We start from the raw sequence: 23,902 nt of genomic DNA, 5'->3' as shown, positions 1-23,902 counted from the left end.
TAAATTTAATCAATATCGATATGAGGGATGAGCTATCAAAAAACCACCTCACAAACAAGGAGGATACAAGAAATGTGTAGAATAACGTCCAATCTGTTCACCCAACTCAAATTGGAGCTAGTCAGATATCAAAGGATGAAGATGAAAGAATCATAGTCAATTTAAACATAAGGCATCACCCTCTCGTACATGACCTTTTAAGCACACCAAGGAGGTTCTGTAAACAGGTGCCGAATATTTCAGGCTCACTGCTCGTGACGGTCGGCCAGGCGAAGTTTCTAGTATGGTTTATCAATCACTTCATTAGACGGGAAGCATCAAAGTCAACGAACAAACTTGTACTATCCATAGTAAGTAGGGGCAAGCCATGATCAAAAAGATATAAATCGAAAACATCATGCTGACTTGCAAACGACATACTCTGAGTGAAGGAATCAACTTGGTGGGCCTATATATCATGACAGTCACAAAAAGAATTACCGTGAAGTTTGACGTAAATGTCTGACAAAGAGAATGTCCTAGAGCAAGTCTGATGATAACGAAGATGATAAACTTCAAGAAAAAAGATGAGCTGGTCCTAAATGGTGAAGGTTCCTTTCATATCAATTAGAGGATAAATAATGAGGCTTACACGCTGGAAGAGTTAGAGGATATTAAAAGATCTAGGACCTGGAATATAATCGATTTTGAGTTTTATCATAAATTAGATTATCAGAATACACTATTTTCCCTTGTGTGCAAGGGTCTTTAACGAGACACCCATGGTTAAAAAAATGTATTGTGTAAAACATGTAATATAGGTCCTAGAACATAATCGGCTTCGGTCCGATAACGTTTAATATATTAGTTTATTTTTTTTAAAGAGATTAAAAATTAAAATAAAAATAATTACAATAGAAAAGACTAAAAATACATTTAACCTTAATTGTTACTCCCTCCGTCTCATAAAAAATATCATATTTGAACAATTCACAGTTCTTAAGGAAATGATTGAATGGGTTAGAATACCCCTATTAATTATAGTTAAAAGAGTAGTTGAATAAAGTAAAAGTTAATAAATAGAAGTATGATAATGGAAAAATAATAATAATTGTTGATATTGTAAAATGACAATTATTTTGAGACAGAGAAAAAAATGCAAGTGAGACACTTTTTATGAGACGGAGGGAGTTTTCCCTCTGTCTCATAATAAATGTCTTATTTAAGCTATGCACGATTTTTTTTAAAATGATTAAATACATTGATTTTAATGATAAAATTAATATAATATCATTTATTAAAACATTCTTATTTATTATAATTAATATTTAAAAAAATTAGAAATTAATAAAAAAAATAAAATAATAAAAAAATAATAATGTATTAATATTATGAAAAATATTTATTTTAAAATATAATTTTTTTTAGAAATGAAACACTTTAAAAAGACAATAAATCAAACCTAAACACTATACAATAGCATTGATAGTACATTTATTAGTTCTAAATATATCCTACGAGTCCAAAGCACTTCCTAGAAATGGGTGAAAAATTACCATTCTTAAAGTAGCATTGAAAATTGAAAAACTCATCCATCTTGAGTTCTTCAATTCATTCGAGATTTAATCCATAAACGGAATAATTAGAAACGTAGACACGTCAGTCATCTTCAATCTATACTAATAGTAATATTGGTCCAAACGAATCAAAATCGATTCGGGTCAAACATGGATCGGTCTTCATCGGAGAAGAATCTCATACTCGTCAACCGCGAACCGAACGGCATCGCGGTGATTACGATCAACCGTCCCGACGCTCTCAACTCGCTGACTCGGGCGATGAACGTGGACATGGCTCAGGCTTTCAAGAGCCTGGACCGGGACGAATCCGTTCGGGTGATTATATTAACCGGATCGGGTCGATCATTCTGTGCCGGCGTTGATCTCACCGCGGCGGAGGATGTTTTCAAGGGCGATGTTAAGGATCCGGAGAGTGATCCGGTCGTGCAAATGGAGCGGTGCCGTAAACCGATAATCGGTGCTATTAAAGGATTTGCAGTCACCGCTGGTTTCGAGATTGCGCTGGCTTGTGATATTTTGGTTGCTGCTAAGGGAGCCAAATTCATGGACACTCATGCTAGGTTCCTAATCTTCCTCTCCTTTTTTATCATCCAGGATTTTTATCATTATTGCTAAAGAAAGTAGTAATGATTCTCACATCCAAAGAAGACAATAGCTCGTAATTATCATAATAATTCAATTTATTGGCTTACTTTCATAATTGTTACCTGTTAACCTTTGATTTTCATACTTTTTTTAGGTTACTCATTGGTGTTATTTGTTATATGCAGATTTGGGATATTCCCGTCGTGGGGCTTGTCTCAGAAGCTTTCGCGCATTATAGGAGTAAATAAAGCCCGGGAGGTTTCGCTTACGGCCACACCTTTGACTGCAGAGGTGGCTGAAAAGTTGGGTTTTGTGAACCATGTTGTTGAGGAGGGTGAATTGATGAAGAAAAGCAAAGAAATTGCAGAAGCTATTGTGAAAAATAACCAAGACTTGGTGTTGAAGTACAAGTCAGTGATAAATGATGGCATTAAGCTTGATCTTGGCCATGCTCTTTCTCTTGAAAAGGTTAGTGCTATAGCATTTGTGTGTCTAAAATTGCATAATATGGATTCAATTATGTTTCATTATGGTATAATTTGATTCATGTAGCCGTCACTATTTAATGGTATAAGGCTTGATAGTTGTTGTTATCAGAGTAGTCAATAGCAAGCGGCGCTATCCCGCTATAGCGAAGCGGAGGCTGACTGCTATGAGAAGAGTCTTAGCGGTGCATAACACTATAGTGGCCGCTATACGGTAGTTGGCGGGTAGCGGGGGCGAAGTGTTTTCTGTCAGTTATCCTTTTCCCATTTGAAAAACTGAAATTACCCTTAAAATTTAAAACGTATTAAGGGTAATTTTGGTTTTTTCAGAGTTCAGATTCACCCATAACCTTTTCTCCGACGTTTTTGTACTTCAGCCATTCCAAAGAAAAATCAAAAGTTCCTCCCTCAACTTTTTGTGCACTTCGTTCTTCCCTATGCACTTCGTATGCTTATAATTATTATTCATGTAATTTGATCAAATAGCGGCCATCTCGCTATACGCAATCTAGCTATTTCTTTTTTGGGGATAATGGCGCGGGTTATCCGGGATTATATGGATTCAATTATGCTTATGAATATCAAAACTTATTGATTGAGTGCCAAGGAAGTTTCAATTGCATGCAGCCATTAATCATTTCATGTCAATTTTGTGTGCTTTATAATTGTAACCTGGCAATAGGAATATAGATTTGTATATGCTAATGTTACTTGAGCATAGTTGAGTAGTTGACAGGGTCAGTGGTTAAAGTGGTTGAAGTTGTTGAAGTAGGATACTTACGGGAAGGAGGTTGAGAATGAGGTCCAATGTTCCAACCTGACTACCAATATAACATATTAACAACATTTGCTTTTAAAAAAGCACAATCAAGGTTTTAAATATCGGTCGCGTTGTGGCGGCATAAAGGCTTTCGCGATTTAAGTCAGTATAGAAGTTGCAATACTGCGATACTAATTGCAGTCGTTGTGGTGTGAATTAATCACAATTTCTTTTTCATTATGAAAACGAGGAATAATGGTATTGGTATATACCATCTTCTGATACTGTTTTGCCGCAGCCATTTTCACGGTAACAAACCATTTTTTTAACCTTAAGTAGATAAAAATAGAGGGAGCTTAGAGCCAAATCTCAATATCTATAGTTCACAGTGTATGTTGCAGCTGTACCGACTCTAGTTAACAACAACAAGACTTGTAAGCATTGTTTTGCGTATCTTCATCCTTAATTTTGCATTTGAACTTTGAATTGAGCAGTTCAAACTATGTTTATGTAATTTTGATAAGTTATCTACTTGTGTACGGAATGTAGGAGAGGGGCCATGACTATTATAATGGAATGACCAAGGAGCAATTCAAGAAAATGCAGGAATTCATAGCAGGAAGAAGTTCCAAAAAACAGTCCAAACTATAGGTCCCAAACTGTAAAGTTACATGTGTTGCTTCTCATAAAAACCAACACACGTTGTTTATCATAATGAATTAGAATTATATCCCCTGATAAAAGTTCCTTAATATCAAATTAAATATCTTTAATTGGTTCATGTGTTTTTAATTCCTTTAAACATAGGAATTTTTGTTACTCAAAACAATACGTTAGAAAAAATATTGATCTAATAACTAATATTTGTGTCTCTAAAAAAAATACCACTATGACTTTTTGAGTATGCTCTTGTGTTGCCACACATTTTCTTTTAATTTTCACTCTCTTATGCCATGATACCCCATAGAATTTACACACGGCCTTAGGAAAAACTGGGAAAAACTTGGAAACTAAAATTGAAATGTAAATTAGGAAAAACTGATTTCCAAAATAGACTGAACTTGAATACAATTAGGAACCTTTTCTATTAGGAACCTCTTCAATCGAAACGATAACAATAGAGAGCATTTTTTTTCTATATAATTTTTGAACTGGGTTAAACCCATTTGTTGTAATCGCTTTTAAAAATGATATGTCTGAAGCAACAAAGGCAAACTTACTTCAAGGATAGAGTTGAATCGTTTCCACCGAGACAAACCCTAGTGGCCGTCTATCATGGCCCTGGTCTCGCACTCGCCCTCCTTCGATAAGTGTGTGTCTACATTGCACTTCATTCAGCCTTAAAAATGTTTCTCCATGGTTGATTGAAGTTTTGAGTGTGCATGTTTGAAACTTTGTTGGCGCTGGTCTCCCTTATATAAGGTATCACTCTCATTCAGTTAATTTTCATCTTGTGCTTCTCCTCATTTCTATCAATCATAACATGATTTTGTTTCATTCTCAATCAAGGCTATGCTTGAAGATTATACTCAATAATCGTTGAATTGGAGTTATCATTACACTTAGGGTGATGATTACGAGGCCCTAATTCTTGGTGTCACCTTTCCTAGGAATACATCAATTAGCTTGTGAGTGAGAGAAGATCAATAAAGAAATTCAAAATACGATAAAATATGATACATAAAGCATCATAACATACATAAGATAAATCGATAATGCCTCCCTTGAACTTAAGGAGGATACTAAAGAAGTTATGATGGAAATCTCCTAAAAGTAATAGAGTATATTTAATGATTGACCGAGTTTGTTAGGGTCCGTTAGAGTCAGTTATATAACAACTTATTATCTTGTATAAGTCAGCATCATTGTATCTCTTTGAATGGATTGTAAATAATTTGTTGTTTATTTAAAAAACTTTCTCTGCTATAGAATGCATAACTATTAATACTCAACTTCATTATTTTTAAATTAATAATATATTATAGTTTCTCTCATTTTTATACTAATAATATTTAATTACTTTTAACTGGATTCATAAATATTTTTCTTGTATATAATTTTTATAATAAGTATTTTATTTTACATGAAAGATATTATAAATAAAAAGAGAAATGATTGCCGTATTTAAAAAGTAAATGAAAGATAATATAAATCAATAAAGTGGATTGTTAATAAAACACGTATCAACAATATGAATAGAGGTAATCTTGGTTTTATATTGGAAAGTTGTTTTCTTATATTTATAGAAGACAATTAATTAAAGGAGTGTTTGTGATGCAGTTTACCCTGTTTTAATGATAAAAGTTATTTGAAGAAGTTGATTTGGTTAAGTTAGTTTTTAAAAATAAAATTGAACAAAGAAAGTTTGGATTCATTCGGTTGATTTGATTCTTTATAAGATTTTTATGAAGACATATATAAATATATAGAAAATAACATATATGTTTAGATTAAATAAAATAAATTTATAATTTGATGCCAATATAAATATATGATTTGTGTGTCAATTTTATCTTATATCTAAAAGATAATATAAATAAAATTAAAATACTATATTGAATAGTCATAAGCAAATGTATGCATGTCATTATGTTAGTTTCGTAATATTAATATTATTTTTATTATCAATATTTTATATATAAAAGGATATATAAGTAATGTAAATTAAACCTAATTTTATCGACATCGGCGCCAATAAATAAAAAAGAAAAATAAAAATAAATATATAACAATCTTTTGAATGTTCATTGTCCATCAAACAATTTTTTAAATAAAATGAATGAAAAATGTATTGTCGGAGTCTAGCATTCCAACAATATCCTGAATAATTGGTTTCGAGGCTTACGTCTTGTTCTTACCGAATATTCGTCATTCACCTTTATAAAACATTCAACATATCAAATTTATTCCCTCGCCCCTATGCGATTGAAAACCTTTCATAAGAGAATATTTGTCTAATCCTTTCTAACGCGTACAAACAAATGTTTAAGCCTCTGTCGCGAGTAAGCAAACCATGTTTTACCGTTAAATTTCGATCTATATATGTGTTCAGTCCAACATATTTTAATCAATCAAAACTCTTTTTTCAAAAGGAAATTGTTTAGTTCGTTCTAGTGCAAATACAAATAAATGCTTTACGCATCAAATTGCGAGCACAAACATCGTTTAATCGTTAGAGCGCGATCTAAACAGCCGTTCGTAAAAACAAACCAACCAACAAACCGTAGCCTTCACCTAAACTACAAAGCTTTGAGTTCCTCATTGTATCTGATGATACATAGGAGCAATATCCGTAATCTCGTCAAGCACCCTAATAAAAACATTTTTGCAACCCCTTTTCTTTTCTTTTACACTTTTTTATTATTAGAAGAAAACGATTAACATAAGATAACATTCAACCGCAAATTAACTAAAAGGTTCCCATTGAGTACAACGAACGTGAGGGGTGCTAATACCTTTCTCTTTCGTAATTGACTCCCGAACCCAAATTTGGTTGCGATAACCATCTTCTTTTTTTATTAAAGGGTTTTATTGATATTTTCGCTTTCCTCTTTGGGAATAAATAAAGTTCGGTGGCGACTCTGTTGAAAACATTTTTTCCGTGAGTATCACGAAGGATAATATTTTTCGAGATGTGACAACTGGCGACTCTGCTGGGGACCCATGCTCCAAGCAAGAGAGAGTCAAGCCTAACTTAGTTCAATTTGTGATGAATGTTAACTTTGTCTATTTTTTTCTCCTATCTTCTTATCTTTACTATTTTTGACATTGCATATTTGTTGATTGGTTCTCATGATACTATTAGAGATATGTGATTATGGATACTTTGTGAGATATGCTCTCCACCCGAGCCTGAGGAAGACCATAGGATTAAGACGGTGGTTGTGTAGTATTAACTTGCGAGACATCGGACTTGTTGGGTTGATGCGAGAGCCTCACTCAGATGAGATCCCTTGGAAGTATTATTGTCTTACGATTAGTCGTTATGGTGGTAATACTTTCAACCTTGACCCATTATTCTGAGGACCTTTTTAGAACCTTAGAGACGATGGTTGAGTAGTATGGGCCTGCAAGACTTAGGACTCGTTGGGTTGATACGAAGACCTCACCCAAAGTAGATTCTCTTAGAAATATGATTGTCCAATGATTAGTCGATACGTCGGTTATATTTCTAATAAGAATCCACGACTCTGGGAACCTACTGCCTTAGAGTCTACCTATGGGGTTCCTTTAATCAAAGATACCACTATGATTGACTAGAGAACATGATGTACTTGTGATCCTGAGCATTGCATTGTATATAGCATTGTATTTTCTCTGCACATCTAAAATAACAAAAAATTCATGCATTCGCATTTCATCAGCATGCATGCATATCATTTTCCAAAACAAAAACAAAAAATTCATACACTCTACCCTTTCATTCAGAAACACTGACTACTCGACACCGGTACGAGACACGCCTTAACTACAGGATGGCAATAGAATAAGTTGAGGCCAACCAGGTTATAATAAGAATAGACATCGACCTTATGCAGGAGAAGATGGATCATTTTCTTGAGACTATGTTAGCTTTAGCCCAAAAGGAAAAGGACACTGAAACTAATGCCGAAGCCAGAAAAATTGTTGCTCAATTTTGCTCGTCCTCACTCAATATGCCAGAGGAGGGCAATCTCGATGGTAGCTTTGTTCGTACTAAAGGAGGCCTTATCCTCATACCTATAACCATGGTTAATATGGGACCCCTATAACATTCTTCCGCGTCTGCTCGACACGGATCCGTGACTGATGATGAGGATCAATATGATGCTTTCTTTATACCATAACCCATAAGGCCTGTTGTTGGAGTTCTCCCAGACCCATTCGTTGAGAGACTCAGTACTTTGGAGGAGAAATTCAAGTCTTTGGAGGTTCATATAATTTATGGCTTGGATATTGTTGATATGTGTCTAGTTCCCGGTATGGTGATTCCCCAGAAATTCAAAGTTCTGGATTTTGACAAGTACAAAGGGATCAGATGTCCTAGAGCCCAACTCAGAGCTTATTATCGCAAGATGGAAGCCCATATCAATAATGATCAACTCTTAATCCACTATTTCCAGGATAGCCTCGGCGGGGCATCCTTGGAGTGGTACATGAAGTTGGAGAGAGGGCAAGTCCAATCATGGAGAGGCCTTGCAGAAGCCTTTCTTAGGCATTACAAGCACAACACTGACATGGCGCCTAACCGCACTCAACTTTAAGACATGACTAAACGCAACAACGAGTCATTCAAGGAATATGCCCAACGATGGAGAGAGCTTGCAGCTCATGTCTAACCTCATTTCCTTAACAAAGAGCTTATTTATATGTTTATAGGGACTCTCCATACCCATTATATGGAGAAGATGGTAGGATCCAACTTCCTAACATTCTCCAAGGTCATTTTTGTTGGGGAACAAATTGAGAGCCAGGTGAAGAAGGGGAAGCTACCCTGTGCTTCCAGTGCCTCAAGTAGAGGGAAGAAACCATACTCTAACTTTCCGAATAAGCCAGAAGGTCAAACCAATGCCATAATGGGAGAATGGGGAAATAGAGCTCAACCATATATTCTTGTGCCTTACCGTCAAGTTGCTACCATCACGTCCGCTCCATATCAATAACCATTTCAGCAGTAACAACCATATAAATAGTCGACTTACCAACAACAACAGTCGTATCAACCACAAGGGTATCAACACCAGTACCGAAATCAGCAGCAACACGCTCTACAACAACGTCAACATAACCAACAAAGGGTGAGGAGTCTAGAAAGGAATTTTTGATCCTTTGCTACTCCCATGTATCCAGATCCTTCCTTATCTGTTAAAAGGTGGATCAATTACCTTGAAAGAGTTACCACTTACAATTCTTCCTTATCCGCCGGGCTATGATGCCAATGCTCACTACGAGTATGATATGGGTGCCCCGGGGCACACAATGGAGAATTGTAAGGCTTTGAAACACAAAGTTCAAGACCCAATTGACTATAAGGCAATCACATTCACGCCAATTTGCTCAAATGTTGCAACAAACCCCATGCCGGCGCATGTAGGTCGTTAGTAAATTCCATTGAAGGGGTTGCTGAAGATAAGCATCTTACCATGTTTGAACAAGCAAAATGACTTCCAACAAAGCTAGTCCGGAAGCGAATCAAGAAAGGAAAGCTCATTTCCTCAATGAAGGCAATCATTAGGCCATATTACCATTTTGAATTCCTGTATTTTGTTCTTGTTTTTCTAAGTACTGATTGCTTTAAGCATTGTTGTTTGTAATTGGGCTTATTAATGAAATGATTATACATGTTTTGAATCAGTCTTTTTATATTCATTCATATTTTCTCATTTCTTACAAATCACAAAGACACATTTCTCCACTTCACTTTGTTTATCATACTATTATTTTTGCAAAGAATGGAGAGAGAATGACGAGAACAAAATACCCATAATTGCTAATGGTATGCTTTCAGATAAAATCATGCTGATGATGTACATGCATTGTTTGGAGAGATAAGGAGTTAATCCCTATTTAACCACTTCAATTCTAGAAGTAGGTGTTTCTTTCGGATCTATAAAGCCTTACGCTTAACCCACCTGGGGCATGGTAGTGTTCAGTTAATCTAACTGCGCATTCGAATTACAAGATGAAACATTCCATCTGGGGATCAACCACATGCCATACTTCGTACACATCCTGAAGTGTCGAAAAAAATAAGTAAAATCCAAAATTTATGTTGATTGTTCTTCAATGACGAATGATTTGGAAGTCACAAACCTTTCCAAATCAAAAAGAAAAAAAAAGAAAAAACCCGCTAAGTCAAACACCCAAAAGGAGACTTAGGCAAAAATTAGGACAATCCCGATGGACTGAAAGCTTCGAAAAAGTGGTTCAAGCAAAAGTTAGGGATAAAATCAAAAAAATCAATCAAAAGAGGTCGTTAAATTCTCAGCAAAAAACAACATAAGATTAGGTGAACATCATATTAAAAATAAAAAGGTCACTGACATCCACGACAAAAGCAAAATAAGGTGACTTCCATTTCAAGAGAATCTTGAATCATCATCTTAACTCTTACACCTTCGAACTCTCTTAGAAGAAGAATGTGTGTGTTGAATTAAATGAATGTAAGACTGAAGATCATAATGAAGAAGGGGTGGGTTAAAATCAAATTTGAGCCTTATATCCTTTGTTTCACAAACCATGAACCAAACCATGTTACAACTCTCAAAAGACATAATTTAAGAAAAGTTTATTCTGAAAGCATACTACAACAAGGTTGCGTAAACTGACTCCTAGAGATTTGCTAATATTCTGTATTGGTATCATATTTTTGTTGTATCTTTCACACTTTGAATTGCGAAATCAACATTGCGTTTGGACTAATGGTCCACTCGTCACATTCTATCACATCATTCCAATAAATTATTTTTTAAAACCTACATGAATATCACATTAAAATTACCATTTTTGAATGAACAATTTTAAATGCAAGTCAATACTTTACATCAAGGAAGCAATCAAAGAGGAACTTGATCATTCGTTGGTTTTGACCCAAATCAAGACCATCTCATAACCCTATGGATCAGGGGCATAACATACATTGACTATATTAACCAAAGAATTGGTCAGTCAAAAATAAATCTTCAAGCATCAATTGATCAATGAGGAATATCATCCAGTATTTAGCCCATCTGGGTAAAATCCCTAAAATCATCTCGATACTCAGTCAGTCTGAGGCAAGTCCCTCAAAGGCCCAATCAGGGAGCAAGTCATGAACCCAACATCCATATATCAGTTGATCAAAACTAAATCATTTTGAGAACCGGTTAATCAGGGGCAAATCCATCAAAGGCTCGGGAAAGGGAAGACCAATACAAGATTCATACATTGGGGAAAATCATCTCAGACCATGTCATGGTATAGTCACTCCAAAACTTACTTTCGAGGAGAATTATTTCAGACTTGGGCAAACAAGTTATAAAGAGGTTAGTTCTTTCATACTGTCAAGCTGGTCAAGCAGACTGTGTCGGACACGAGCAACCATTGAGTCCAAAGCAAGTGTCCAAAGATCACGCTAATATATAATCATATCTTGACAAGATGCCTTAGGGTAGAGTCAAAGCATAATCTTCATACATTGATCATGTTGCTACGCTTATTTACAGACCATCCTAGCCCATCGGGAAAAGAAGTCGAGGTTTTCTCAAGAATAAACACACAATTTATCAACAAGGGATCAAACTTGGGGGAATAAAGAGCATCCACACCCGTTCTTTGGTCATCGTATCGTTAACTACCGAGTGCCGAGAAGTCAAATCCTTTCACCAACCAAAAGTCCAACCCATGTTGGTAACTATAAAAGACCAAAGTCCAATTTTTATTGATCTCCAAAACTAAAAATCCACTTTGCTGGCATCATTATAAAATCAAATCTAATTGACATTGGTATCCAGAAAAGATTTCACCTTCGAAAAAGGGAGACCAATCCCAAACATCCAATCACCTATTTACATTCAAACATGCATCACATGCATCACTTCATGTATAACATTTCCGCCGAAACGAGAAATTTCAAAAAAATAAAAATATGTCATGCATCACTACATACATAACATTGTTGCTAAGATAAGATATTATACAAAATTATGTCAATCATTTTTGTTCCTACATGAACCTTAAAAAAAATCCCTAGTAGTTGCATCCTTACAAGAATCAATTCACGCATAGTATTTCCACTAAGGTGAAGTATCATATAAATCAAACACATATAACACGAATCGGGATCCAGGGTTAGTGATAAGTATCCAGGTAAATCCTTATTTAATTCAATGGTATTTTCTCTGAGTGAGGTCCCCATGCATTGTTTTCTCATTGGGTGGTCCCTAATGAGTTGTTTCTTTCAACCTTTTTGTTGATGAGATGTTATCCTCAGTTAAGTCAATGGTATTTCTTTGGATAAATTCCTACCTTGCTTGTTTCTCATTGGGCATTTCTCAGTGAGTTGTTTCCTTCAACCTTTAGTTGATGGAAATTATATCTTTTAATGAATCTTTTTCTGCAACCTTTTGTTGTTGATATCCCCAAGAAAGTTTTACCCACCCAACAAGTTTGTTATATTGACATTTTGTTGATAATATTATTCCCTAGCAAGTTTGTTCTACTGACCTTTTGTTGATAGTATTATTCCCTAACAAGTTTATTCTATTGACCTTTCGTTGATAGCTTTATTTCCCAACAAGTCTGTTCTATTGAACTTTTATCGATAGTCTTATTTTCCAACATGTTTTCTTACTATCATCCTTTTGATGGAAGTCCCTTAATCAATAATACTAATCATCACCATTTTGGTGATGGTCATCATCCTTTTGTTGATATCCATCATCCTTTTGGTGATGGCGATCTCTGAAATTATTGTGGCTTACTATCATCCTTTTGGTGATGACAAGTTTTATTGTTGATCTTACCTTCATCCTTTTAGTGATGATGATCATTGAAGTTATGTGATTACTATAATCCTTTTGGTGATATCAAGCTTTGTTGTTTGATCTTACCATCATCCTTTTAGCGTCGGTGACCGTTAAAGTCATTATGGATTAATCATCATCCTTTTGGTGATGGCCATCTGTAAGACCCCAATTTTGACCCTAAGATCCCTCATGCTATCTCATCACATGCATTGGCATTGGGATCACATCTTGGCATCCTCCTTACCCCTCATTAATTGGGTTTGCATTGGGAGAGATCACCAAGCATATTTGATTGTATTATACTTTGTATTTTATCATCTTTACTAACCAAAATACCAAAAATATGTCTTTGTATAAACTAACTCTTTTGTAGGTAAGGAATGTGCTCACCTTTGATCTATCAAGCTCACATCTTGGGTTTAAGACCCTCAAGGCAAGGAGCTCAATCAAGAATTGGTTTACTATGGCTCCAAGCAATCATATATGAATCCCCATGGTATTCACATATTATTTTGATCAAGAAATCATCAAGAGTTTGGAGTTGGTTTGCCTTGGAAACCCTAATTCATTTGGGTATCTTGTGTAACTTGTTCAACAAGCTTCTTCACCAATTGATCAAATATTTCAAGGGATACTTCAAATTCCATCATATTATGCATATATGATCCTCCATGAGTCCCAAAAGTCAAGAGAATGGCAAGCTAGCAAGTTGGTTCAATGGTGGTTGACTAGAGGAATTCATCTGATCAAAATTGGGGTTCCCTAGACCCTATCTCCTACAATTTTTGTCATATGAAAATGATTCCAAGAGAAACGTTACTCTAAATTATATTCCAAACCACTTTAATGTTGATGTATAGAGCTAGTTTTGCTTGGAAAGTCATTTTTTATGGTGAAAGATTATAGGTCATTTTGTCTAAACCCTTGGAGGTCAACTTCCCAAGGCCATAACTTGCTCAATTTTTCTGAGATGAAAGATTTACAAGTTTCACAATCAAATTAAAGATGTATACTTCAACTTTTATGTTTGGAGGATGAGCAAATTCAACTTTTATATGCATGTGATATGAGGATACATTATAGGTCATTTTGGACCAATGCCATTGAACAAGTGATTTTCCTCAACTTCAAAAATGCATAACGCCTTCATATTAAATCCAAATGAGGTTAAATTTGCGACCATTTTGAAGGACTTTGAGAAAGATACAACTTTTATGAAGGAACCTTTTTCATTTGAAGCTTACATAAAAAGTTAGCCAAGGTGGAATAAGTGAACATATGGCTTGACACTTAGCAAGTTTTTTGACATGTTTGATTTTCCCAACTTCCACCTCAAAATACATAATGATCCAAGCTTCAAATGAAAAAGTGTTCAACAAGAAAGTTGTATCTCTTGATCTAACCTTTCCAAAAAGTCCAATTTCATCCTATTTGGACAAAGTATGAGTGACTTGTGCATGGCTTGAACATGGATGACCATTTGGCACAAGTGAGCTTGAAACTTTCATACACAATTGCATGGCTTACCAATGTGACTTCAGCAATGTTTGTACTTGTTTTTGGACCTGAAGAGATGATTACATGGGCCTATCACACGCCCATGCACCCATGCAATGTACATTGCTATTTTTGGAGCTTTGATTTCAAGTGTGCATTTAGCAATCATATGGCTATAAATAGAGACCCTTGTGATCAGAATTAAGGACCATGCACGCCATCTTTGAATCCCAATCTCCAAAACCCTCTCATTCAAAGGATAACCTTGAGAATTTCCTTTGGAAATTGAGTTTGAATCTCACTGTTTTGAGATTCAAATCTCCAAGAGTCCTGTACCTTTTGCTGATTCATTTCCATTCCTTCAAGTGTCCTGAGCAAGATCAAGAGGAAGTGGAAGCAAGATCGAGTCTATACAGACCTGCATTGAAGGTATTTTCCAGAAATTTTCATCTCTTCGATTCTCACTCAATTCTCCATAATTCTTCTTGATCTTTAAGAGAAGAGAAAATCCTAATAGCGTTCACATCCACGAAGTTGTCGATGTTGGGGAATAAGACTAGCCCATAGATGAGGAGTACAAATATGGCTTCAAAAGCTTCCTTACTCGTGGCCTTCCCAAACAAAGTAGCTTTGCACTCAGGAGATCAGACGGGAGACCTTGAATTCCACCTTTGGTAGTCATATTAGCAACAATGTCAAATACATCCATATGAAGCATGTTAGCAATCTCTTGAGAAGACGGGATCTTCTCCAAGCCACTGAACGACAACTGATCAAGAATATGTATACTCACATGATAGGCATACTCCTCAAGTTTAGGAAAAAGCTGGAAATCCAGAAAAGTGAAGCACCGATACAGAGGATCGTAGAACTGCACCAACACACTCATCAGACCTTCATCCACCTTGGTAGAAAGAATAGACAGAAGCTTCCGATGGAGAGCTTTGAACTCCAAGGGCTTTGTTTTCACTTTAATCAGTGAATAATGCTTGTTATATAAGCTTCAAGGTTAGGGTGTTACAAAACCTCCTCTGGATCTTCACTATTTTTTACAAACCTTGACATGTATCTTAAAAAAGAAAGGAAGAAATTAGGAATGGAATTAAGAACAAAGTTAACGAGCATCACTCCCCCTCCCAAGAAAACATACATATGCTTCCACAAGATAAGTCTTCTAGATATGAACTAAAGGTTCCCACGTAGCCGTTAAGCGGGGAATAGCTCCAACCAGGAGCCCAAGGTACTTGAAAGGAATGGACTCCTTCCTACAGTGGAGGAACTCATATGCAAGATCTAGGAATAACACAAAATATCTCAATTGATATTTTGTCTTCTAGTACCAATTGGCCAATTATTATTGTTATTAAAATGTCCCCTCTTGTATTTATTAATAATGGTCCTTCCCTTTTAATAAGGATTGATCTCTTCAATGTTCACTGGTTATTCAACTGGTCCCAACTGAAAAACATTTAAAGCACATAGGAGCTCTAATTGTTCCAACTGACAAGAGATAGAGTACATAGGAACTCAATTGGTTTCAACTGATAACTAATTAAGCATTTAAGGGAATAAAGGATATTATGGCCATGACGGGAGTCATGGTCATGACGACCATACCCGTCATGGTGTTGAAGCTTGACTTTTTCTAATTTTGTCTTCTAGTGGTGATGACCCCCCCTTCCCACGTCATGACGGGCGTCATGCTGGCAAGGTGGGCATCCTGACAGTGCAGAACTTGGTTTGTGCTCCGGTTTTGGCCGTTTCGCATCATTTCTTCACACGATCATTCTTGCAATCAAAACACCTGAAACAGAGTACAATTACAAACATAAACTTATAAAAATAAAGATAAAAATACTCATATTTACAAGTATATCGAGTCGAAAATGTGATGCTTTTCCAAGTTATCAAACTCCCCTACACTTGAACCATTGCTTGTCCTCAAGCAAGTTAGCTAGCATAAAATCAATTAATTGTAGTAGCATGATACAAAAAACATAAAGCATACCAAGGATCAAAACTACTCTTACATGGATTATGAAAATTATATCGGCTAGGATCAACTCAATAGGTACTAATGCAACACTAAGGACATTGTGACAACAAAAATCACTCCTGTGGGCACAAGTCACCTTTTTATTTAATCATTCGCATGTGACCTGTTAGGTCTGATACATAATGATTGGTTGCATTTTGGAAAAACAAGTATTATTGACAGATGTTGAACAAGATATCCTAACATGTTGATTCAACATTGGAGTATGATCGTTTTTAGTAACTTGTGAGATTTGTTTTCTTCTTGATTTATCTGAAGATACTCTGAAGATTTAGTTCACGAATTATGTAGATCTTTTTCTAAAAAGAAAAAGACTATTTTGCCTTGACTTGTTTACATTGTAACGATGTCAAAATATTTTGGGAAACTAGTAATCTGATTGAAATCAAATTTGTTGAAGATTGTGCAGAGATCTTGGATCTGCTTTAAATCAAGCCTGAAGCCCGTGTCTTTCCACTACTACTTATAGATCGGTTCTAACCCTAAGAAGGAAATGAAGTAGTGCATAATATTATTAAAATTAGGGTTTCGTGTATGTGCATTGTGTGAGCCATTCAAGAATCTCCTTAATACTTGAATTGGACCCGGTTTATTGAGTTATAGCAAACAATCCCTCAGAAGCTTTTAAGCAAGAGTGGATTGTGTTTTTTTTATTATAAGTTGTTGTATGGTTGAAGGGAAGTGAGACGGGTCTCATATCTAGGAGAGACTTAGACAGAAACATCCACGGGTAAATATTAGGTGAGAAGTCTGTAAAACCTGAGGTTGTTTAGGACTTCAAACTAATTCTGTGATAGTAGATTTCCTTTCTGGCATGGTAGCCCCTAGATGTAGGTGACGTTGCACTGAGCTGGATTAACAACTGACTGTGTTATTTCCTATCATATTGTTATTTAAATCAGAATATTTTTTGTGGTATGATAATGTGTTAACCCTATTGTTGTGACATCGTGTACGACATTCAGGATCTGCATACTAGAATTTCAATTGGTATCAAAGTAGGCATCCTGCTCTATTTTTGGGTGAGATCCGGGGAAGATACTTTATGGTACCATGGACAAGGAAGAAGGATTTATCAACAAACCCTCCATCTTAGATGGATCCAACTATGACTATTGAAAGGCAAGGATGGTGGCATTACTAAAATCTATGGATGACAAGACATGAAAAGTTTTCATCAAGGGATGGGATCAACCTGTAGTGAATGATAAATATGGGAAGGCTACTACTGATCTGAAACCTGAAGAGGACTAGTCCAAGGAAGAAGATGAACTTGCTCTTGGAAAATCCAAAGCTTTGAATGCCATATTCAATGGTGTTGACAAAAACATATTCAGGTTGATAAATACTTGTACTATAACTAAAGAAGAATGGGAAATCCTCCGAAGTACTCATGAAGGCACATCCAAAGTGACGATGCCAAGATTTCAGCTCCTCACTACCAGATTTGAGAATCGACAGATGAAAGATGATGAGAATATTCATGATTTTCACATGAGTATTCTTGAAATACCTAATTCATATAGTGCTTTGGGAGAAAAGGTGTCAGAAGAAAAATTGGTGAGAAAAATTCTCAGCTCTCTACCTGAGAAATTTGACATGAAGGTCACAACCATTGAAGAAGCTCAAGACATCAGCACCATGAGAGTAGATGAACTTATTGGGTCTCTCCAAACCTTTGAATTAGGTATCAGTGACAAATCTGAAAATAAAAACAAGAGCGTAGCTTTTGTGTCCAACACTAAAGATGTAGAAAACTAATGTGACTTGGATGTCGGTGAAGGAATGACTAATGCTATTGTTCATCTAGGAAGACAATTCAACAAGGTACTAAAAAGAATCAACAGGAAGTCAAGACCAAATGTCAAGAACATCCCTTTTACCATCAGGAATAATAATGAATTTCATAAAAGAACAAGAACTGAAGATAGATCCAATCAAGGTAAAGGGATTCAGTGTCATGGGTGTGAAGGATTTTGACATTTTATGAGAAGACATTTTATCATTTTAAGAAGAATATGAAACTAGTCACCCACAAGTATGAGTACTTTACATCATCATGAGAAGGGCTCCAAATTAGATAAGGAATTAACAAGTATGTCATTAGGTCTCACAGATGGAAAAGAATTGACATCAATACTATGGGGATAGGAGGATTATATCTCAACTATGGAAATGACTCATGTCTAATACTTTGAGAAGAATTTTTAAAAGGAAAAGTGCACAAAGGCACAAAATGATTTAAATAAGTTATGCATTTTTTAGTATTTTGAAATTAGTCTAAACATGCTTAAGATGGACTAGCATTTGTTTAAGAAAAAGGTTTTGAAAATCACTTGACAAAAGTCAAGGTTTATTGAGAAAGTAATTCAAGTGCAAAAAACAAGAAGGTTTTGAAAAAGAGAGAAGATTTTGAAAATTAAAGAAGAGGGAAGGAGAAGAAGAGATTATACTAAAGCATAAAGTAAAAGTTAGGGAGGAAAGATCTAACCAAGAAATAGTAAGCTTTATGATATAAGTCACAAGTCCCAAAGCAAAGGTCGAGATCCTAATTCTAAGTCCATAACTCCACAATTATGCCAAGGATAGTAACCACAAGTCCATGAATCAGGATAACCAAGTTTCTTATTTAGGTTTTTTCTTTATTGATGTTTTCTTGACAAGGATATAAAAGAAAGGTCCAAATGGACAAAGAACAAATGACAAAAATCATAAAATATGATATGAGATGCTAACATAAAGTATAAAGCAAATGACATAAATATAAAAACATAAAGTAAATGACATAAAATAAAAGTATAAAGTAAATGACATTTGAGGTAAAAGTTAATACAATAAAATGTTAGTAATCAGAGATGAAATATGTTTTAGTCATTTTTTGGAGAACACTCAATTATTCACTCACAAACATGAAAACATGAACCTATACATCATTTATGACAAGGGCTTCAACTTGGATAAAATTAACAAGTATGCCACTAGCTCTCACAAAATGGAAAATGAGCAAAAATTTCATACAATACCATGAGGAATAGGAGACTTACAATTTCACTTATGAAAATGCCTCTGTTTTCCTTGGGACAAATTTAGTGCAATGTTAAGCAATCGTAATTAGTCTTTTCTAGAAGTCACAACTATCTGAGGTCGGTCAATAATAATGTTTGTGTTAATACATACTAGAGAAATGATATGTAAATCATTCTCCTAAAGACATGTCACAAAAAAAAAAGAGGATGATCAAGCACAAAAGCTAGGAGGATGGTCCATTACTTCAATCCACACTTCATGACACTTATGACAAACTTATGCATCAATCCAAAGTACCTTAAATGATCCATGATCAATTAGGAGGTAGATTTGAAATGCTGAAAGTTCATCAAGTAGCAATCCATACATCATGAGCAAGATGGACACAAGCCATCCAATTGATCAAAGAGAAAAGAAAGAGATGAAGAATAGAGACACAAGAGAAGTCACATCCAAATTGGACCAAAAGTTTGATCAAGTCATCATCAAAATCAATCATCCATTTTGGTGGATTAGGGTTTTCACCCCATCAACACCCAATATCCATTGGTTTTTGATGAGACTTGAAATCCAAACCATCATGATCCAAGGCCAACAGAACTTCACAAGGGTCACACAGAAATAGAATGCAATTAAATGAAATAAAAATGCATCAAAGGTATTTTTAAATGAAATTTAAAATAGAAATAAAGTGAAAAATCCATAAAGTCCTTCAAAACACCAAATAAATGGTCAAGAAAATTATGGAAGGTTGGAAATAAAATAAGAATCATGTAATAAAAAATTTCAGAATTTAAAAATGCAGAAAAATATTTTTTAACCAATTAAAACAAGGTAGAAAAGAGAAAATTCATGAAAAATAGAAAATCAGAGAAATAAAATGTGAAAAAATAAAAATCAAATGAAGAAAAATAAAAGAGAATTTTAGAAATTATTTTGGGATTTTTTGGATGAAAAATGAAATTACTATGAATTTTAAAAAGAAAATAGAAATTAAAAATAATAAAAGAAAAATAATAGAAATCTGAAAAACACGGAGTGTTGGATAACACCTTATTAATTAACGTGGTAGATCCAACACTCAATATGTTAGAGAACACGATGGAACGCGTTGCAAGCCAAACACAAGATCCAGTTTAAATCCAACCAATCAAAACATTTTATTCCTCCAACGTGTTTGATCAAACTCAGACAACCTGAGAAAAATTTGGTCGTCTTCTCCGGTGAGCTCTCTTCGGAGTTTCATCGTTTGGTAAATTCAAGACACGAGACCACCACCATTGTCATCCTTTTCTCATCCCGAATTCAACCTTATGCTCAAAATTCATTTATATAAACTGAGCAAAGGGAATTTCAGACAAGTTTAAGAAACAAGCAAGCCACGAAAAAATAAAATTAAATGATGAACAAGATCAATCAACGCCAGATAAGTTAGAGGAAAGCATCAGAAAGTGAAGGACTACATTATGGTAACTTGTTTGACTTCAAATGATGCTAAGAACTACCTTGTCTAGATGGTGATCAGAAGTTGATGAAGCTCGGTCTGGCTAGACCACTTCAGAAGATCTTAGAGCTTGGGAATTGTTGCAACAGTTTCAGAGGATATTAAAGGTGCTAATGGAATCATGAAATTGAATTGAATCTGAGAATGAAAGCGGAAGCGTACCTGAGTTTTTCATTTGGGATAGATGAAGCTTGCGGGTATGTGATCTTATAATTTGTAGAGTTTCTTAGGGTTTATTGAATATCTTATGACAGGAATGAAGAGAGAATCCTGATGAACTATGTGTTTTGATCTCTCTACAAATGTGGATCATAACCCATATAAATAACCTTATGGTTATTTCTTAGTTTTCAATATTCTAATTTCACTATAACAAAATATACCTTTGGTAAAATCATATTACTACGACCGTTTAAGCATTTATAGTAATAACTCATCTTAACACGCATAAATTTATTTTTGTTTATTACAAGACATTTCATTACAATTCATAATAACAACCATGTTAATAGATGAAAGGTTACATGCTTCGAATTCCAACACCGACATTTTTTTTCATTACAAAAGGGGCTTATCCATAGACTCTTATAGATATATTAAAATTAAAATACCTATCACAATTGTTTGTACCAAAAACCAATGTGAATAGTATTGACATTTCATCACAGTTTTATTGCCAACCATTGTGATAGGAATTTTAATTTTAATATATAGGCGAAGTTATCAACCTTCAGCAAAGAATATATGTCTTGCTCAAAACACAAAGTATAAAAACTCTCTCTTCCACATCTAGGGAACTTGTATCTCTTCTTCTTCCATAAAACTCGTCTTTCTTCTTCTTTAAACTAAATTGTAATCAAGTTCAACACTGTTTTTCTTTATCTTTCTTCTTCTAAAAGGTAATCATTTTATTCATACACTTTCTTCTATTTTTCTGTGTATAGGTTCTAATATTCATACTTTTGAAGAACTTTCAAGTTACGTCATTCCTCCATGCGCTTTCTTCCATTTCGATTTCAAATGATTTTCGTGTTTTTTGTGTTGTCTCTACTTAGATCTCAATTTTTTAAATTGTCATTACGTGTTTAATAAATCAAAAGACAATATAAATGGGAAAGTATTTTCCATATATGTTCCAAATATCATTGTGCCCTTCTTTAAAAAAAAATTAAACTTTCCAAATCTCATTTATTTTCATTTATGTTTAACGTGCTATTTGTAGGATTACAATGTCATGCTAGCTTAGGTCCCCAAATCTGGTTAACAAGTTTTTTGTAGGATTTCAATAGTATGCTAATACATTTTAACTTGTAGGAAAGATAAACGAAAATAAATAAATCAAGAAAGAACATATTATGGGTGTGATTCAAAAATTGTTTGTGTTGCTATGAAGAAAAAATACGAGGATGAGGCATAAGTGAAAGCTCAAACTTGTGTGAAAGACCCATAATAACATCCATTCAAATTTAAAACAAGTATGCAACTCTCACTTCAGCTTCATCCTCCTTTCGTTGTGGATGTTATTCTGAGACAAGTAGATCATTTCTCCATCTTCATTCTCTATGAATCTTTTCAATAAAATGTACATTTGTGAAACATTTTATATCTTCATGTCTTTGTATGTTTTAGAACAAACTTGTTTTGTGCATCTATATGTGATTTGGTTTTGCTCTAATTTCCTTTTAGTTTATTATATCGTATATAAATTAAATGCTATTGGAGTTCCTATGAGCTCTAAATGTTGTCAACTTTATTTTGCGAGTACGAAGTTCCAACCAAACCATTGGTTGGTTTAGTGAATTATTTTGAGAGAAATTCATATTCAATGAATTAATTATTTGATGAATTAAAGTATGTCACCAATGGGGTTCGAACCCCAGGACCTCCTTAGAATTGTACAAGCCTTACCACTAGGCCAAAGATGTTATTGATGAATACTTATGCAATGAATAAATGTTAATCTAAATCTTGATTAAGATAGATTAATGAATTAATTGAGGGTTATAACTCCGTTTTGGACACGGACGGATGCGTTAGAAAGATAATGTAAAGGGCTATTATTATTGTTCTATGTTATAAAATACTATGTGATTTATAAATGCTATGAATTATATTATGATGAAAGTTAAATATGGTTGTTATGTTGAAGGTGAAATAACATGATTAAAAACCTTACATAGATGAGTGAGGAAACCTAGGAGAATAACTTGATTAATAACTTAGAAAGATGGTCTAGGTTATGGAACATGTGTGATATATGTATGAGAATACGGTATTCATTCGTACGATGCTTATGTGGAGGTCGTGGATGAATTGTTGCCATGACTGAGAATGAGACGCATTGTATGGAACATGCCATATTATTATTTGTGTATTATGGTGAATGAAGTCACCTGTGATTGATGGATTTTGTTATGGTTCGTGGAACCGATGATTTATGAAACCGATCATGTATTCAGAATGTGTGTTTTTTATGATGGTACACATCTCTATTGGTATGTTTAGATGAGTAAGCATTGGGATGTGGGACCAATGATTCGAGCCTCAATTGGGTTTGAGCCCCAACCATGGCGAACATGAGGGAAAAGTGGACACCAAAGTGGGATAAGGCCCATACAGTGAAAGAGACTCAAAGTGGGTAGTCCCATACGAGTGATGGTTCTTAAAAGTGGGTTTGAGTCCCATAGGGGAACCTGATATCCACCACGAAAGTCAAATCGTACGAGCATGCATGAACCGGGTCTGGCTTAGACGTAAGTCCGTTCGGGAATTGATGTTTCGTGATCTGAATAATGATCGTGGTTGAGTTATGAGAACTCAGATGCATGTTGCCATACAATTGCGAGATAGTTTCCCCATCGCTCAAGTCTTTGTTCCCTTGTTGACTTGAGTTGGATATGAGTTGAATATTGATTAGAAACCCTGTAGAGCCGAGTGGATCCAT

The 23,902-nt window shown here is 34.8% G+C and overlaps 1 protein-coding gene across 1 annotated transcript; it reads left to right on the top strand.

Annotated features, from left to right (window-relative positions):
* The first annotated feature begins 1,465 nt into the window (after positions 1-1,465).
* On the top strand, positions 1,466-4,162 carry LOC127073179 (probable enoyl-CoA hydratase 1, peroxisomal). The gene is made up of 3 exons (XM_051014301.1): positions 1,466-2,119; positions 2,330-2,612; positions 3,939-4,162. Exons 1-3 carry the CDS (start codon positions 1,707-1,709, stop codon positions 4,038-4,040), a joined length of 798 nt encoding a protein of 265 aa, XP_050870258.1. The 5' UTR covers positions 1,466-1,706; the 3' UTR covers positions 4,041-4,162.
* The last annotated feature ends 19,740 nt before the right edge of the window (positions 4,163-23,902 follow it).

The sequence above is a fragment of the Lathyrus oleraceus genome, chromosome 4, assembly GCF_024323335.1.
Source record: "Lathyrus oleraceus cultivar Zhongwan6 chromosome 4, CAAS_Psat_ZW6_1.0, whole genome shotgun sequence".
In the NCBI taxonomy this organism is placed as follows: domain Eukaryota; kingdom Viridiplantae; phylum Streptophyta; class Magnoliopsida; order Fabales; family Fabaceae; genus Lathyrus; species Lathyrus oleraceus.
This window is presented reverse-complemented; position numbering and strand designations above follow the sequence as displayed.

Bases quoted from the DNA above. Each gene is read 5' to 3' on its own strand.
- LOC127073179 (XM_051014301.1), top strand. From the start codon at position 1,707: ATGGATCGGTCTTCATCGGAGAAGAATCTCATACTCGTCAACCGCGAA. The intron at 2,120-2,329 runs GTTCCTAATCTT...TGTTATATGCAG, and splicing joins TTCATGGACACTCATGCTAG to ATTTGGGATATTCCCGTCGT. The intron at 2,613-3,938 runs GTTAGTGCTATA...TACGGAATGTAG, and splicing joins ATGCTCTTTCTCTTGAAAAG to GAGAGGGGCCATGACTATTA.